This window comes from Nelumbo lutea, chromosome 4 (genome assembly GCF_056320005.1).
Source record: "Nelumbo lutea isolate HS-2025 chromosome 4, American lotus-T2T, whole genome shotgun sequence".
In the NCBI taxonomy this organism is placed as follows: Eukaryota; Viridiplantae; Streptophyta; class Magnoliopsida; order Proteales; family Nelumbonaceae; genus Nelumbo; species Nelumbo lutea.
This window is the reverse complement of record NC_142687.1, coordinates 22,302,887-22,315,206: the sequence shown is the minus strand read 5'-3', so window position 1 is coordinate 22,315,206 and position 12,320 is coordinate 22,302,887. Positions and strand designations below refer to the sequence as shown.

General features: G+C 44.7%; 1 protein-coding gene across 1 annotated transcript; it reads right to left on the bottom strand.

Annotated features, from left to right (window-relative positions):
- Positions 1 to 8,235: 8,235 nt before the first annotated feature.
- LOC148854559 (uncharacterized) lies at positions 8,236 to 8,878 on the bottom strand. The gene is made up of 2 exons (XM_088984846.1): positions 8,682 to 8,878; positions 8,236 to 8,497 (listed from the first exon to the last, which is right to left on the bottom strand). The coding sequence occupies exons 1-2, from the start codon at positions 8,876 to 8,878 to the stop codon at positions 8,236 to 8,238; spliced, it is 459 nt and encodes a 152-aa protein (XP_088840972.1).
- Positions 8,879 to 12,320: the final 3,442 nt, after the last annotated feature.

Genomic DNA, 12,320 nt, shown 5'->3' with positions numbered 1-12,320 from the left:
CTTGGCCCCAAACCGGAAAGTAATCCACTGGCCTGCCTTGCAACAGTTCGGGACATACCTCGCCGAACTGACCTACCTGGTAACAGCTCGGGATACACCTCGCCGAACTGACCTGCCTTGCAACAGTTCGGGACATACCTCGCCGAACTGACCTACCTGGTAACAGCTCGGGGTACACCTCGCCGAACTGACTTGCCCTATACATACCTCCAAACTGAAGACTTTGCCTCGCTCACCACTCCACACCTTCAGGGCACCAAAACCAAACAAACCGTACTATGCCTGACACTGAGGAAGTCCGTTCCCAAGGGCGCCGCACCTGGCTGGCTCGGGATCTGACGCTTTACGGCCGCACTCTAAATGGCCACCTGCCACCGCCACCTGACACCGCCATCTCCAGTTAGAGAGACGGTTAGGCAGTGACGGTTCGGTCCCAGCAGAAAGGACGACGGCCGAATTGACAGGCGTAAGGGTAATCATACCCAACCTGACAAGGGCCTCGGAGCGAGTGCGCGAAGTGATTATAAGAGCCCCTTGCCCCCAACGAACAAGGTATGTGAACTTTGCGCCATCTGGTCTACACTTTGCCTTTGAGAGATTACTGACTTGAGCTTCGAAGTTATCACACCGGGTTCCCCCCGGAGTTCTCTCATTTTTCCCGTTTCAGGCTCCCCGACGCTCCAACTCAAAGGCGAGTTCGTTGACAGCTAAGACTGACCGGATTGCGCTCCATCAATATTGAAGAAGAAGTGCTGCAAACCTCCAGTGAACTCAGAGATATCAAGGGAACCCTCTCCGCATTGGTCGAACAGTTCGAACGTCTTTCACCGGCATCAAAAGCATCGGAGGCCGAAGTATCAAGTAGCAACAGAAGCAACCGGCGGGAAGGAGCCATCGCCATCAAAGCCGCCAAGATCGACTTTCCGATCTACTTAGGTGATGACCCTGTTCCCTGGATCTACCGTGCTGAGCGATATTTTGAATTCCATGAAACCCCTGCAAACCAGAGGGTTTCCATTGCCGCCATCATATGGACGGCAACGCCATTATGTGGTACCAGTGGTACCGATGGACCCATCCACAAACTACTTGGTTAGATCTCACTGAAGCTTTACGAGTACGGTTTGGACCTTCTGGTTACGAGAACTACAATGAATCTCTCTCGCGAGTTAAACAAACCGGGACTGTAAGAGAATACCAAAATGAATTTAAACGGCTGGCTATCAGAGTGCACGGCTGGCCAGAGGCCGCCCTAGTGGGCTGTTTCATAGGACTGCGAGAGGATATCAGAATTGAGGTGAATACTATGCAGCCTGCTACATTAACAGCAGTGGTTGGCTTAGCAAAACTCCAGGAGGAAAGGTTGGACCGCCTCAAGGAGATGGGGAAGCCCACTGGGTTTCAGGCAAGCCCGAGCCCAGTACCCAGGAACCACTATTCTAAGAATGAGCCGAACCCAGGCCCATTGCTGCATACACCCACTGTTCTAGTGACCACTATTCCGAAACCCTTACCACCAGGTAAGAAAACCGGTTCCTTAACCTTACCCTACCGGAAGCTGACATGGGCAAAAATGCAGGCTAGACGGGAGAAGGGGCTATGCTATAATTGTGACGAAAAATTTGTCCAGGGCCACAAATGTAAGGTCCAACAAGTTTATCTTCTTCAGGCTGAAGAAGAGGGTGAATCTGAACCGGGTTCAGAAGACATTGAAGTTCAGCAGATGGAGGTCGTTCCAGAGGTGGAATATTGTGTCATCTCCCTACATGCCTTATCTGGGCATCAGACCCCGCGGACCTTGCGAGCCCACGGCCAGATATTGGGGAGACAAGTAGCTGTTCTGATAGACAGTGGGAGTTCACTAAACTTCATAACTCCCGAGTTAACCCGACAGTTGGGTCTCATGGTTGAACACATTCCGAGCTTCGCAGTGAATGTAGCCAATGGCCTGCGCATTACTTGTGAAGGGAAGTGCAAATCAGTGGGGCTCAAGGTTCAGGGGTATACATTTCAAGTGGACCTACACCCCTTGGAGTTCACAGGGGCAGATGTAGTTCTGGGCGTACAGTGGCTCCAAATGTTGGGCCCCGTAGTTTGCAACTAGGCCGAATTAACCATGCAATTTGACCAAGACGGGCAATTAAAAACCAGCCCATGACTGAAGAGAACCTGGAGGCCATTCTTAAACATTGCCAGTACACGGCTACCCCATTACTAATGAGCATGGGCCCTCTTGGGCCCACAACTATCCCCTCCAATGCAACCACTAACCCCAGCCCAAGTGAGTTACAGCAGCTTCAGAGATTGCTGCGGGCTTACCCCGATGTGTTTGAGGAGCCCCACACCCTCCCGACTCCTAGGGCCCATGACCACAAAATTCCCATCCAACCCGGAGCTCCACCCGCAATGTCAGGCCCTACCGTTACCCACATTATCAGAGGACAAAAATGGAAAGGATGGTGAAGGAGTTGCTGGACAAGGGCTTTATCAGGCCCAGTAGCAGCCCATATTCGTCCCCAGTTATTTTGGTAGGAAAGAAAGATGGCAGCTGGAGGTTTTGTGTGGATTACAGGGCTTTGAACAAGATCACGGTAAAGGATCGGTATCCTATACCCTTTATTGAAGAACTCTTTGACGAATTGGGTAAGGCCAAGTACTTCTCTAAACTGGATCTGCGGTCGGGTTATCATCAGATCCGTGTATACCCGGAAGATATTCAGAAGACTGCTTTCCGAACCTCAGATGGGCATTTCGAATTCTTAGTTATGCCTTTTGGTTTGACCAACGCCCCGTCCACCTTCCAGAGACTCATGAATGAGATTTTCAGAGCTTATTTGTGGATATTTATCCTAGTATTTTTTGATGATATAATTGGGCCGCTCACTTGGATCATTTGCAGTGTACCCTCACCAGATTGCTGAAGAAACACGCCTTTGAATGGGATCCACAGGCTGAAGAAGCTTTCCATTTATTGAAGAAGGCAGTCACCACACCTCCTACATTGGGCCTCCCAGATTTCAGCCAAGAATTTGTAGTGGAGACTGATGCCTCTGGGAAAGGAATTGGAGCGGTCTTGATGCAGCAAGGTAAGTCACTGGCCTACTACAGCAAGGCCCTTACCCCACAAGCCCAAGGCAAATCTACATACGAGAAGGAACTGATGGCCGTGGCTCTCGCCATCCAGAAATGAAGGGCGTACCTCCTGGGCCGCAAGTTCGTGGTTAGGACTGACCATCGCAGCATCAAACATTTACTAGAACAAAGGGTATTGGGCCTTGATCAGCAGAAATGGGCCTACAAACTGTTGGGGTTCGACTTCAACATTGAATACAAGCCGGGTCCCTCAAATGCTTTAGCTGATGCCCTCTCCAGGATGCGGGATCTTCATGTAATGGGAGTATCACATCCTACCTACTCATTGCTGGGCCAGTTACAGCAAGAAGCTCAACATGACCAGCAGCTGGCCCAGTTACGGGCCCAAATTCTGGATGGATCTGCTACCACTCCAGGATACAGTGTGAAGGGAAGAGTTCCTTTTTACAAAGGAAGAATGGTGGTTTTGGATCAGTCCAGGTATTACATCTGTTCCACAACTCAGCCCAAGGGGGGCACTCCGGAGCTCTCTGTACTTACAAACGACTTGCCATTCATTTTCATTGGAGGGGCATGAAACGAATGATAAAGGATTTGTGGCAAGGTGTCAACAATAGAAGTACAGCACCCAATCCCCGGCTGGGCTCTTACAACCCCTACCCATACCTGAGAAAGTCTGGGAAGAGGTTACCATGGACTTCATAACCGGACTTCCCATCTCCCAAGGAAAGTCGGTGGTGCGAGTTGGTGGATTGACTAAGCAAGTATGCCCATTTCATTGCTCTTTCCAGACCATATCCACCTTAACGCAGGATTACATACGCGGGGTGGCCAAGCTCCATGGGACCTCGCTCTCCATTTTGACAGTCTGGGACCCTCTCTTCATGAGCACCTTTTGGCAGGCCTACTTCACAGCCCTAAGTGTCCAAATGCTGCATACAACTAGTTACTACCCACAGACAGATGAACAGTCGGAAGTAGTTAACCGGTGCTTGGACACCTACTTGCGATGTTTTGTTGGAGATAAGCCCAAGCAGTGGGCTAGATGGCTTCCATGGTCCGGATTCTGGTATAATACCACATTTAAGGTTTCGGTAGGGACAACTCCCTTCAAGGTACTTTACGGGTGTGATCCCCCTTCTATTATGCCATACGAAAAAGGGACCTGCTCAATAGCCGAAGTTGAAGCTCAACTCACTGAGAGAGACGACATACTTAAGACCCTCAAGTATCACTTACAGCCGGCCCAACAACGTATGAAACTTGCTTATGACAATAAGCACCGAGAGCTGGAATTCTCAATGGGAGATTGGATCTATTTGAAACTTCAGCCATATAGACAGGCGTCTCTGGCTCAAAGAGCGTCTCAGAAGCTGTCTCCCCGTTATTTTGGCCCATTTCAGGTGGTCGAGAGAATCGGGAGTGCAGCCTGTCGTCTCGACCTTCGCACAGAGTGCCAGTTACGCCCTGTTTTTCATGTTAGTCTCGTTAAGCCTTGCCTATCCCCTTCTGACATCACCAGCCCCATGCTCTCTCCGTTCTCTGAAGTTGGTGAAGTAATGTTTAAACCACAAAAGATGTTCGTTGGGTAAAAATCGGCAAAAAACCCTACAAACTGTAAAAACTCACAGAGACAAAATTGACAAAGAGAAATTATTTTTCTTTATTAAAATATTCAGATATATATAGGTAATTATTACAAAAAGCTGACGTGCCATTTATAAAGAAACAATCAAAACCGAATTCGTAACCGATTAGCGGACGGTAACGTGAAGTTCATCGCAGCTTCAACTCAGGAATGAAGTTCATCGCAAGTTGCGTCATGGGTCATTTGGGTATTCTTCTCTAATACCCCTCTTCAAGTTGGAGTATGAGGATTAAAGATGTTCAACTTGGGTAACAGATGCAAATCTAGCTTGACCAACTGCTTTAGTGAAGATATCTGCAGGCTGAACTTATGCAGGTAGATGAGCAGTAGTTATAGCTTTGGACTGAAGGTGTTCTCATATGAAGTGGCAATCTATCTCGATGTGTTTGGTGCGCTCATGGAACATTGGATTAGCAGCTATGTGGAGTGCTGCCTTGTTATCATAGTACAATTGCATCGGTTGTGGATGAGAAAGACGAAGATCAGAGAAGATTTGCTTTAGCCATAATAGTTCACTAGTAGTGGCTGCCATCGCACGATACTTTGCTTCAGCAGAAGAGCGGGCCACTGTTGCTTGCTTCTTGCTCTTCCATGACAAAGGAGATTATCCTAGAGTTGTCAGATGGCCAGTGATCAATTTTCGGCTGGTTGCCAATCCGAGTCACAATAAGCTCGTAATTGGTGATCACAATCAACCGGGAGAAGTATACATTGCTCAGGTGTAGCCTTCAAGCATCGGAGGACATGCAGCGCAGTGGCCAAATGTTGTTGTCTAGGATCACCCATAAATTGACTTAGAATGTGAATTGGATAAGTGAGTTCTGGTCTCGTAATCTGGTCTCACCAGATTCAGGTCCCAAATGAAGTTGTTGTGCAATGGGGAATATACTAGGTTTGCATCCTAGCGTACTTTAATCCTAAAGAATGTCAAGGGTCTATTTCGTTTGACTGAGAAAGATGTCAGAAGAGGACCGAGAGATCTCAATGCCAAGAAAATATCGAAGAATGCCGAGGTCCTTGATTGGAAAACACTACCATAGGTAGTCCTTAAGAGCAGAAATACAGGTTGGGTCATTCCCAGCAATCACCAAGTCACCAACATATGCAAGTACCACGAGAACGTTGCTTGACTGGACTGGAGTAAAGATGGTATTATTAGCAATTGATTGCTTGAAGCCCCATTAGCGGAGGGAATGAGCTAGAGTTTCAAACCAATTACGCGAGGCTTGCTTGAGGCCATAAATGGATTTGTTCAAGTGACATACTCTTGGATCCTTAGGAGATAGGAGTCCTGGTGGAGGCACCATGTAGATTTCTTCATGGAGAGTGCCATGTAGAAATGCATTGTCCACGTCCATCTAATGTAGTTCCCAATTTCGGGCTGCAACTAGAGCTAAGAGGCAGCACACTGTTACTAGCTTCGCAACTGGGGCATGTCCCATATAATCAATGCTTTAAGTTTGAGTATAGCTTTTTGCTACCAAACGGGCTTTGTAACGCTCAACAGTTCCATCAGATTTGTACTTGACTTTGTAGACCCAACGACACCCAATGGGAGTCTTGCCTAATGGTAGGTCAGTCAAAGTCCAAGTATGTGTGCGTTCAAGTGCAGCTAGTTCGGCTAACATAGCTTGTTTCCAACAGTCATGTTTGCTAGCTTCATCATAACAAGAAGGTTCAGGTTGGGCAGAGGGTATTGATCCCATGGTTAAAAGATTGGAGATTGTGTAGTGTGTGCTGCATGCCTTAGTTTGTGACTAAAATATTGGACAAATGTAGTCAGACAAGTGTGAAGGAGGTTTCTTGGTGCGAAGTGGGCGATGGTTATGTGAAGTTGGAGGGCTAGAAATAGTTTGTTCAGAAGTTGGTGAAGTAATGGAATCCACGTCATCAATGTGTTCAGGCAATTCTGGATTGTCACTAATGGGGGGGGGGGGTGTGAGCTGTCATGAATTGGTTCAGTTCTAGGTGTTTGGCTAGGAACTGTGCTAGCCATTGTATCAACAACTATTGGCAGAGGTATTGTTGATGATGAAGATGGCTCCAAAGATACTTCATCAGCAAAAGGAAATTTGTGTTCAAGGAAAATCACATCTTTGGACACAAATATCCGCTTGGTTGTCAAGTCATATAATTTGTATCATTTTTAACCATTAGAATACCCAACAAACATACATTTGGTGGCACAGGCATCAAATTTATCACCCCCATGTTTGGATGTACTTGCGTAGCAGAGGCAACCAAATGTCCAGAAATGATTATATGAAAGGGGCTTGCTGAAAAGAAGTTCACATGGTGATTTCCCAGCAAGTATTGGAGTGGGTAGGTGATTGATGATGTAGGCTACTGTCAGAACACATTCTCGCCAGAACTCGATTGGTAAGTGTGCTTGGAATCACAAGGCCCTTGCTATCTCAAGTAAGTGCTTGTGTTTGCGCTCAACAACCCCATTCTGTTGAGGGGTGTCTACGCAAGATGTTTGTTGTAAGATCCCATGTGATTTCAAGTAATCTTGAACAGGTCTAGAGAGAAATTCGAATCCATTATCCAAATGAATACACTTAACTTGGGCATAGAACTGTGTTTTCACCATTTCATAAAACATTACAAGAAAAGAACAAGCATTTGATTTATATCATAACAAATATACCCATGTAGCTCGAGTACAATCATCTATAATTGTTAAGAAATAATGGGCTCCAGAATGAGATGGTGTTTGATAGCCTCCCCAAGTGTCACAATGTAGGAGGGTAAATTGGGCATCAGATCTAGTTTGACTAGTAGGAAAAGATGGGCGTGCTTGTTTCACTCGAAAAGCATGTCCCAACCTTGAATGTCCCAACCTTGAATCAAAACTAATTTCTCATAAGAAGCATGTCCCAACCTTGAATGTCATATACATGGATCATGTGCACAAGTACTGTGCAAAGAGAAGGATAATGGAAAAGAATGAAGTGATACAGCACGTCACGCATTAAACCCACACCAATTAGTTTCTTGGATGTTAGGTCCTGAAGAGCACAAAAAGTCGGAAAGAGTAATATAGCACAGTTCAGATCTTTGGTAAATTTACCAACAGATATAAGATTGCATTGGAATCCTGGAATGAATAACACGTCCTTTAATACCAGTATTGAGGTCAACGCTATGCCACTCTGTGACTAAACCGGTAACAATGTTCCATTTGGCAATTGAACCGATTTTAGCATTGATGCCAAAGTAAAAGATGTAGCAAATTCAGAATTAGTGGGAACCATGTGATTTGAGGCCCCACTATCCAAAAGCCAGGAAGAGGTAGTGATTTTACCTACAAAGTTGGCTGAGAAAGTGTGTTTATCTTTGTTCAAAAGATTAGATAGGATGCTGATGGTGCTCAACAATTGTTGATATTGTTCCTTGGATAGGCTGGAAATCGGAGAGACTCCTTGGACTAAGTTCATACCAGCAACTATTTTTTCTTGATTGCTAGTACTATTCTTAGGCATGGCCTTTGATCAAGTTCCCCAATTTGGTGGATACTCGAACAATTCAAAACAACGGTCCTTGTCGTGACCCTGTTTCTTGCAGTGATCACATCGAATCTTGGACTTTTCTTTTCCTCCTTCTGAATTGAATTTTGGGCCTGCCACATGAAAAGTAGCAGCCTCCATAGTTGGACCATGTTGAGCAATCAAAGACTGATGTCTTTCTTCTTGTGACACAAGTGCATAGACTCTACTGATGCTCGGCAAAGGACCCATGTTCAAGATGCTCGATCTGATGTTGTTAAATTTTATCATTCAGACCCAGCAAAAATTGATACACTTTATCTCTTTCCCATTCTGTAACAAAATTTTTCTGGATTCCGCAGGTACACAATGGTCCAGTAATATAGGCTGATAACTCATCCCAGATTCCTTTGAGTTTTGAAAAATAAACAGAGACAAGGAGATTTTCTTGCCTGAACAGCATGAGTTCTCTTTTGAGACGAAAGATCCTTGGAGCATTTCCTTGTGAGAATCTTTCTTCCAAATCTTTCCACATTTCTAGAGCATTTTTAGCAACGCTCTCATGGAGATCTTTGGTTAGCGCATTAAAGATCCATGATATCACCATGGAATTGCATTTCGACCAAGCAAGAAATTCTGCCTGATTCATCGGATCTGGCTTCTAAATCATTCCATTCACGAAGCCAATCTTGTTCTTGACGCTGAGAGCATTAGTCATTGCTCTTCGCCAAGTTATGTAGTTGTCTCCATTAAGAAGACAAGAAACAAGCACCATACCAGGACTGTTAGAAGGATGTAGGTAGAAAGGTGAATCTTGATCACCGGAAGAGATCTGATCAGCTATGGTGAATATGTTGTTTCCACTCCTATTCAGGGCCATCCTCGTTGATGTCAAAAGAGGGCAAAACAAGGAGACCGGAGTGAAGAAAGGTAAGGCAAGAAGCAAAAGAAAACTAGAAAGAAGAATCGAAAATTTCCGCAAGAATTGGAATTTTACGAGAGAGGGCCTGTCGCTCTAATACCATTTAAAAACTCAGACAGGCAAAATTGACGAAGAGATAATTATTTTTCTTTATTAAAATATTCAGATATATATATAGGCAATTATTACAAGAAGCTGACGTGGCATTTACAAAGAAACAACTAAAATCGAATCCATAACACTGACGGTAACAAACTCATTCGCTGGAGTGAGGTTTATCGCGTATGTGTAAGAGTGGGTTCATCGCAGCTTCAGCGCAGGAGTGAAGTTCATCGCAAGTTGCTTTATCGCAATTTGCGTCATCTGGGTAATCTGAGTATTCTTCTCTAATACAAACAGGCCCTAGTTGCTTGGGAGGGCCTGACAGAGGAGGATGCAACTTGGGAGGATTACACTTAGCTCCAGAAGCGGTTTCCCACCATCGACCTTGAGGACAAGGTCGTTCTCGATGGGGGAGGGTATGTTAAGACCCGAGTAGCAGCAGACCCAGAAGGAAGGATCCAGGCCCACTACACACGAAGCCCAACTCAGGCCTCTCCAGAGTTCACGCGCACCACGCCTCCACTGCGGTTCGTGTATTCACGTCGTCCACGTCAGGAGGAGTGAGTGGGTTGTTAGTTATTCAAAGGTGCTCCATGATAAATGTCTGTATGAGCTATTGAGAGCAACATAACATAATAGAATAAACGTCTTCTCTTAATCTCTCTCCTCTCCTCCTCTCTTCTCCTATCTTCTCAGTTCAGGAGGGTGAGCTCCCTCGAAACAGCTCCAGTTCTCTCTGTTCCGTTTCGGTTCTATCATCATAGCTCACCTGTACTCAACAACCAGCAAGTATTTTGAGCATTGTCTGTTTGTTGATGGTTCCTACAAGGAATTCCACAGTAAAGTGGCTATTTCGTTTGTTCTAATGAAGGATTCCACTCGGGTGGTTGTAGCAGCAGATGATAGAGCCAAATCACAACCAATTGATGTAGAATGGCAAATGCTTGTTTTGGGTTTGAAGACAGAAAAACCGAGGAAAATCAACTAAATGTTTTTAATGATGCTTTGCATATAGTGAATATTGTGAATACTAATGCTCCTACATGTAGTTGGGTTGATAAGATGTTCAAGAATGAAGTCTTGGAGCTTAGAAGGTGTTTTGTTGACCTCTGTATAAACTATATAAATTAGCATTCAAAGCATGCAAGGAGGCAATAGTCCACGCGCATAGAGAGTATTCCAACTCCCTCCTGAAGGTTTTGATGTACAGGCATTTTAATTATTAATTAATTTAATTTAATTTTTTGATCCTTGGCTGACAAAAAAATAAAAAAGACTTACAATCAAGAACTCTTTGAAGAATAAGCTGGGTGGGAATGGAAATGGAGGGAAAGGAAAATGGAATAGGTGCGAGGAGGTGGTGGAGTTGGCAATCGTAGGACTAATTAATCAAAGGGGCTAGAGTGGGTTTGGACTTTGGAGGAAGAAATGTAGGTGGCTGCAAAAGACCTAAGGGAGGTGATGGTGGCGGAAAAATGGGTAATGGAGGAGGAAAGAAGAATATTGGCTGGCTCGTCTTTTTGGTCTGACATGGGAGTTGTGTTTGAACGTTCAGTAGTTTTTGTCCGAGTTGGTTCTTTCAGCAAAGGTGGTAAACTTGGTACCCCCGGAAGTCGTGGCTGCAAAGGAGGCGAAAGTGTTGGTAGTGTTGGAAGCTGGGGGAGTTGAGGAAGAGGTGGTATGGATATAGTTGACAATGGTGGAAGCTGGGGAAGTTGAGGAAGAGGAGGTAGAAGTGGCAATGTTGGATTTGCAGTTGAGAGATTTGGCACTGTTGGATCTTGACTCACCAGTGGAAACAATGGAAGATTTGGAAAAGGAAGGGTGTTCTTCATGGAATTGAGTTCTTTGAGGTTTCAAGGCGTTGCTTTTGGTTACACAGGTCAGGCTCTTTCAGAGGCTTGAAGAGGTGAAAAACCCATCTGAGAAAATGTGTAAGTCCATGTTCTCTTGACTTGAGATGAATAGATGATGAAGTTGCTGTGGAGAGAGGCCACTGCACAAAAAGGCTCGCTGCTGCTAATTAACTTCACAAAGCACCGCTTAATGATCTTGACGTGTTTACTGACTGCAAATATAATGGTAGATGAACTTTGAAACGCCCATGTTCATCCGTCTTCACCTCCTTGTGGAAACTGGCCAGGGGTTTCAGACTTACATCTCCACATTCCACTGCAACAGAAGCACCTGTGCATAACAAGTTTGTGAATTCTTGGCCCTTCAAGTTGACAAAAGACCAAAGATACATATGTTAATTTTTCTCCTAGTGAAAGGTGGCAAGCGTTGTTTGGGAAAAGAAACTGATATGAAGTGGCTGGCCTTTGAGAAATCTTGTTGAAAGCAAGTATCACAGTAAAACAGTGCCTACAACAACTGCAGAAGGAAGTTTCCTCTCATGTTTAGCCTACGAAAGAGTACTGAAAAGTAAACTAATATCAAATGCCAGGATATTTTGCAACTGCTCTTTCTGTGGAGCGTTCTGATGATCCTAATTGCATGAAGATAGTCATAAAATTTCTTTTATGATTAATTCGGAATCATTAACGCAAAGCTTCATTCATGAATACAGGGAAGAGATTAAATTCTAGCATGAAAGAACAGGAGACACCAAACTTCTTGATGTGGTTCATGCAAAAACCAGTCAACTGTAGACTAGAAGAAATTAATGTGTGATATAAAATTTTCGCCGAACACCCAAAAAGAAGAAAATAGAATACAGTACAGAGTTGAAAAGAGGCTCTTCTCTTGCAAGGTTCATGATCATATTGGCAATTGCTTTCAATGTATTATTTGAATTTATTTCTTTTGGCCACTAAGGAGACCAGATCTCAGTTAATTTATGCAATAGTTCAGTCACAAATTTTATTGCCATTTGCAGTGAAATATCCAAACACAGACATCATGCTAAAAAAAACACTTGCTTTTGACAGGACATATAGCATGCTGCTTGCACATAGTGGTGGCAGCTGGCTACTCGGCATCTAATCCAAATTACCGACCACCAAGATTTTTCATCGGGTAGAGATCGATCGGTGGTCCGATAGTGTTACATAAAATAGATGACACA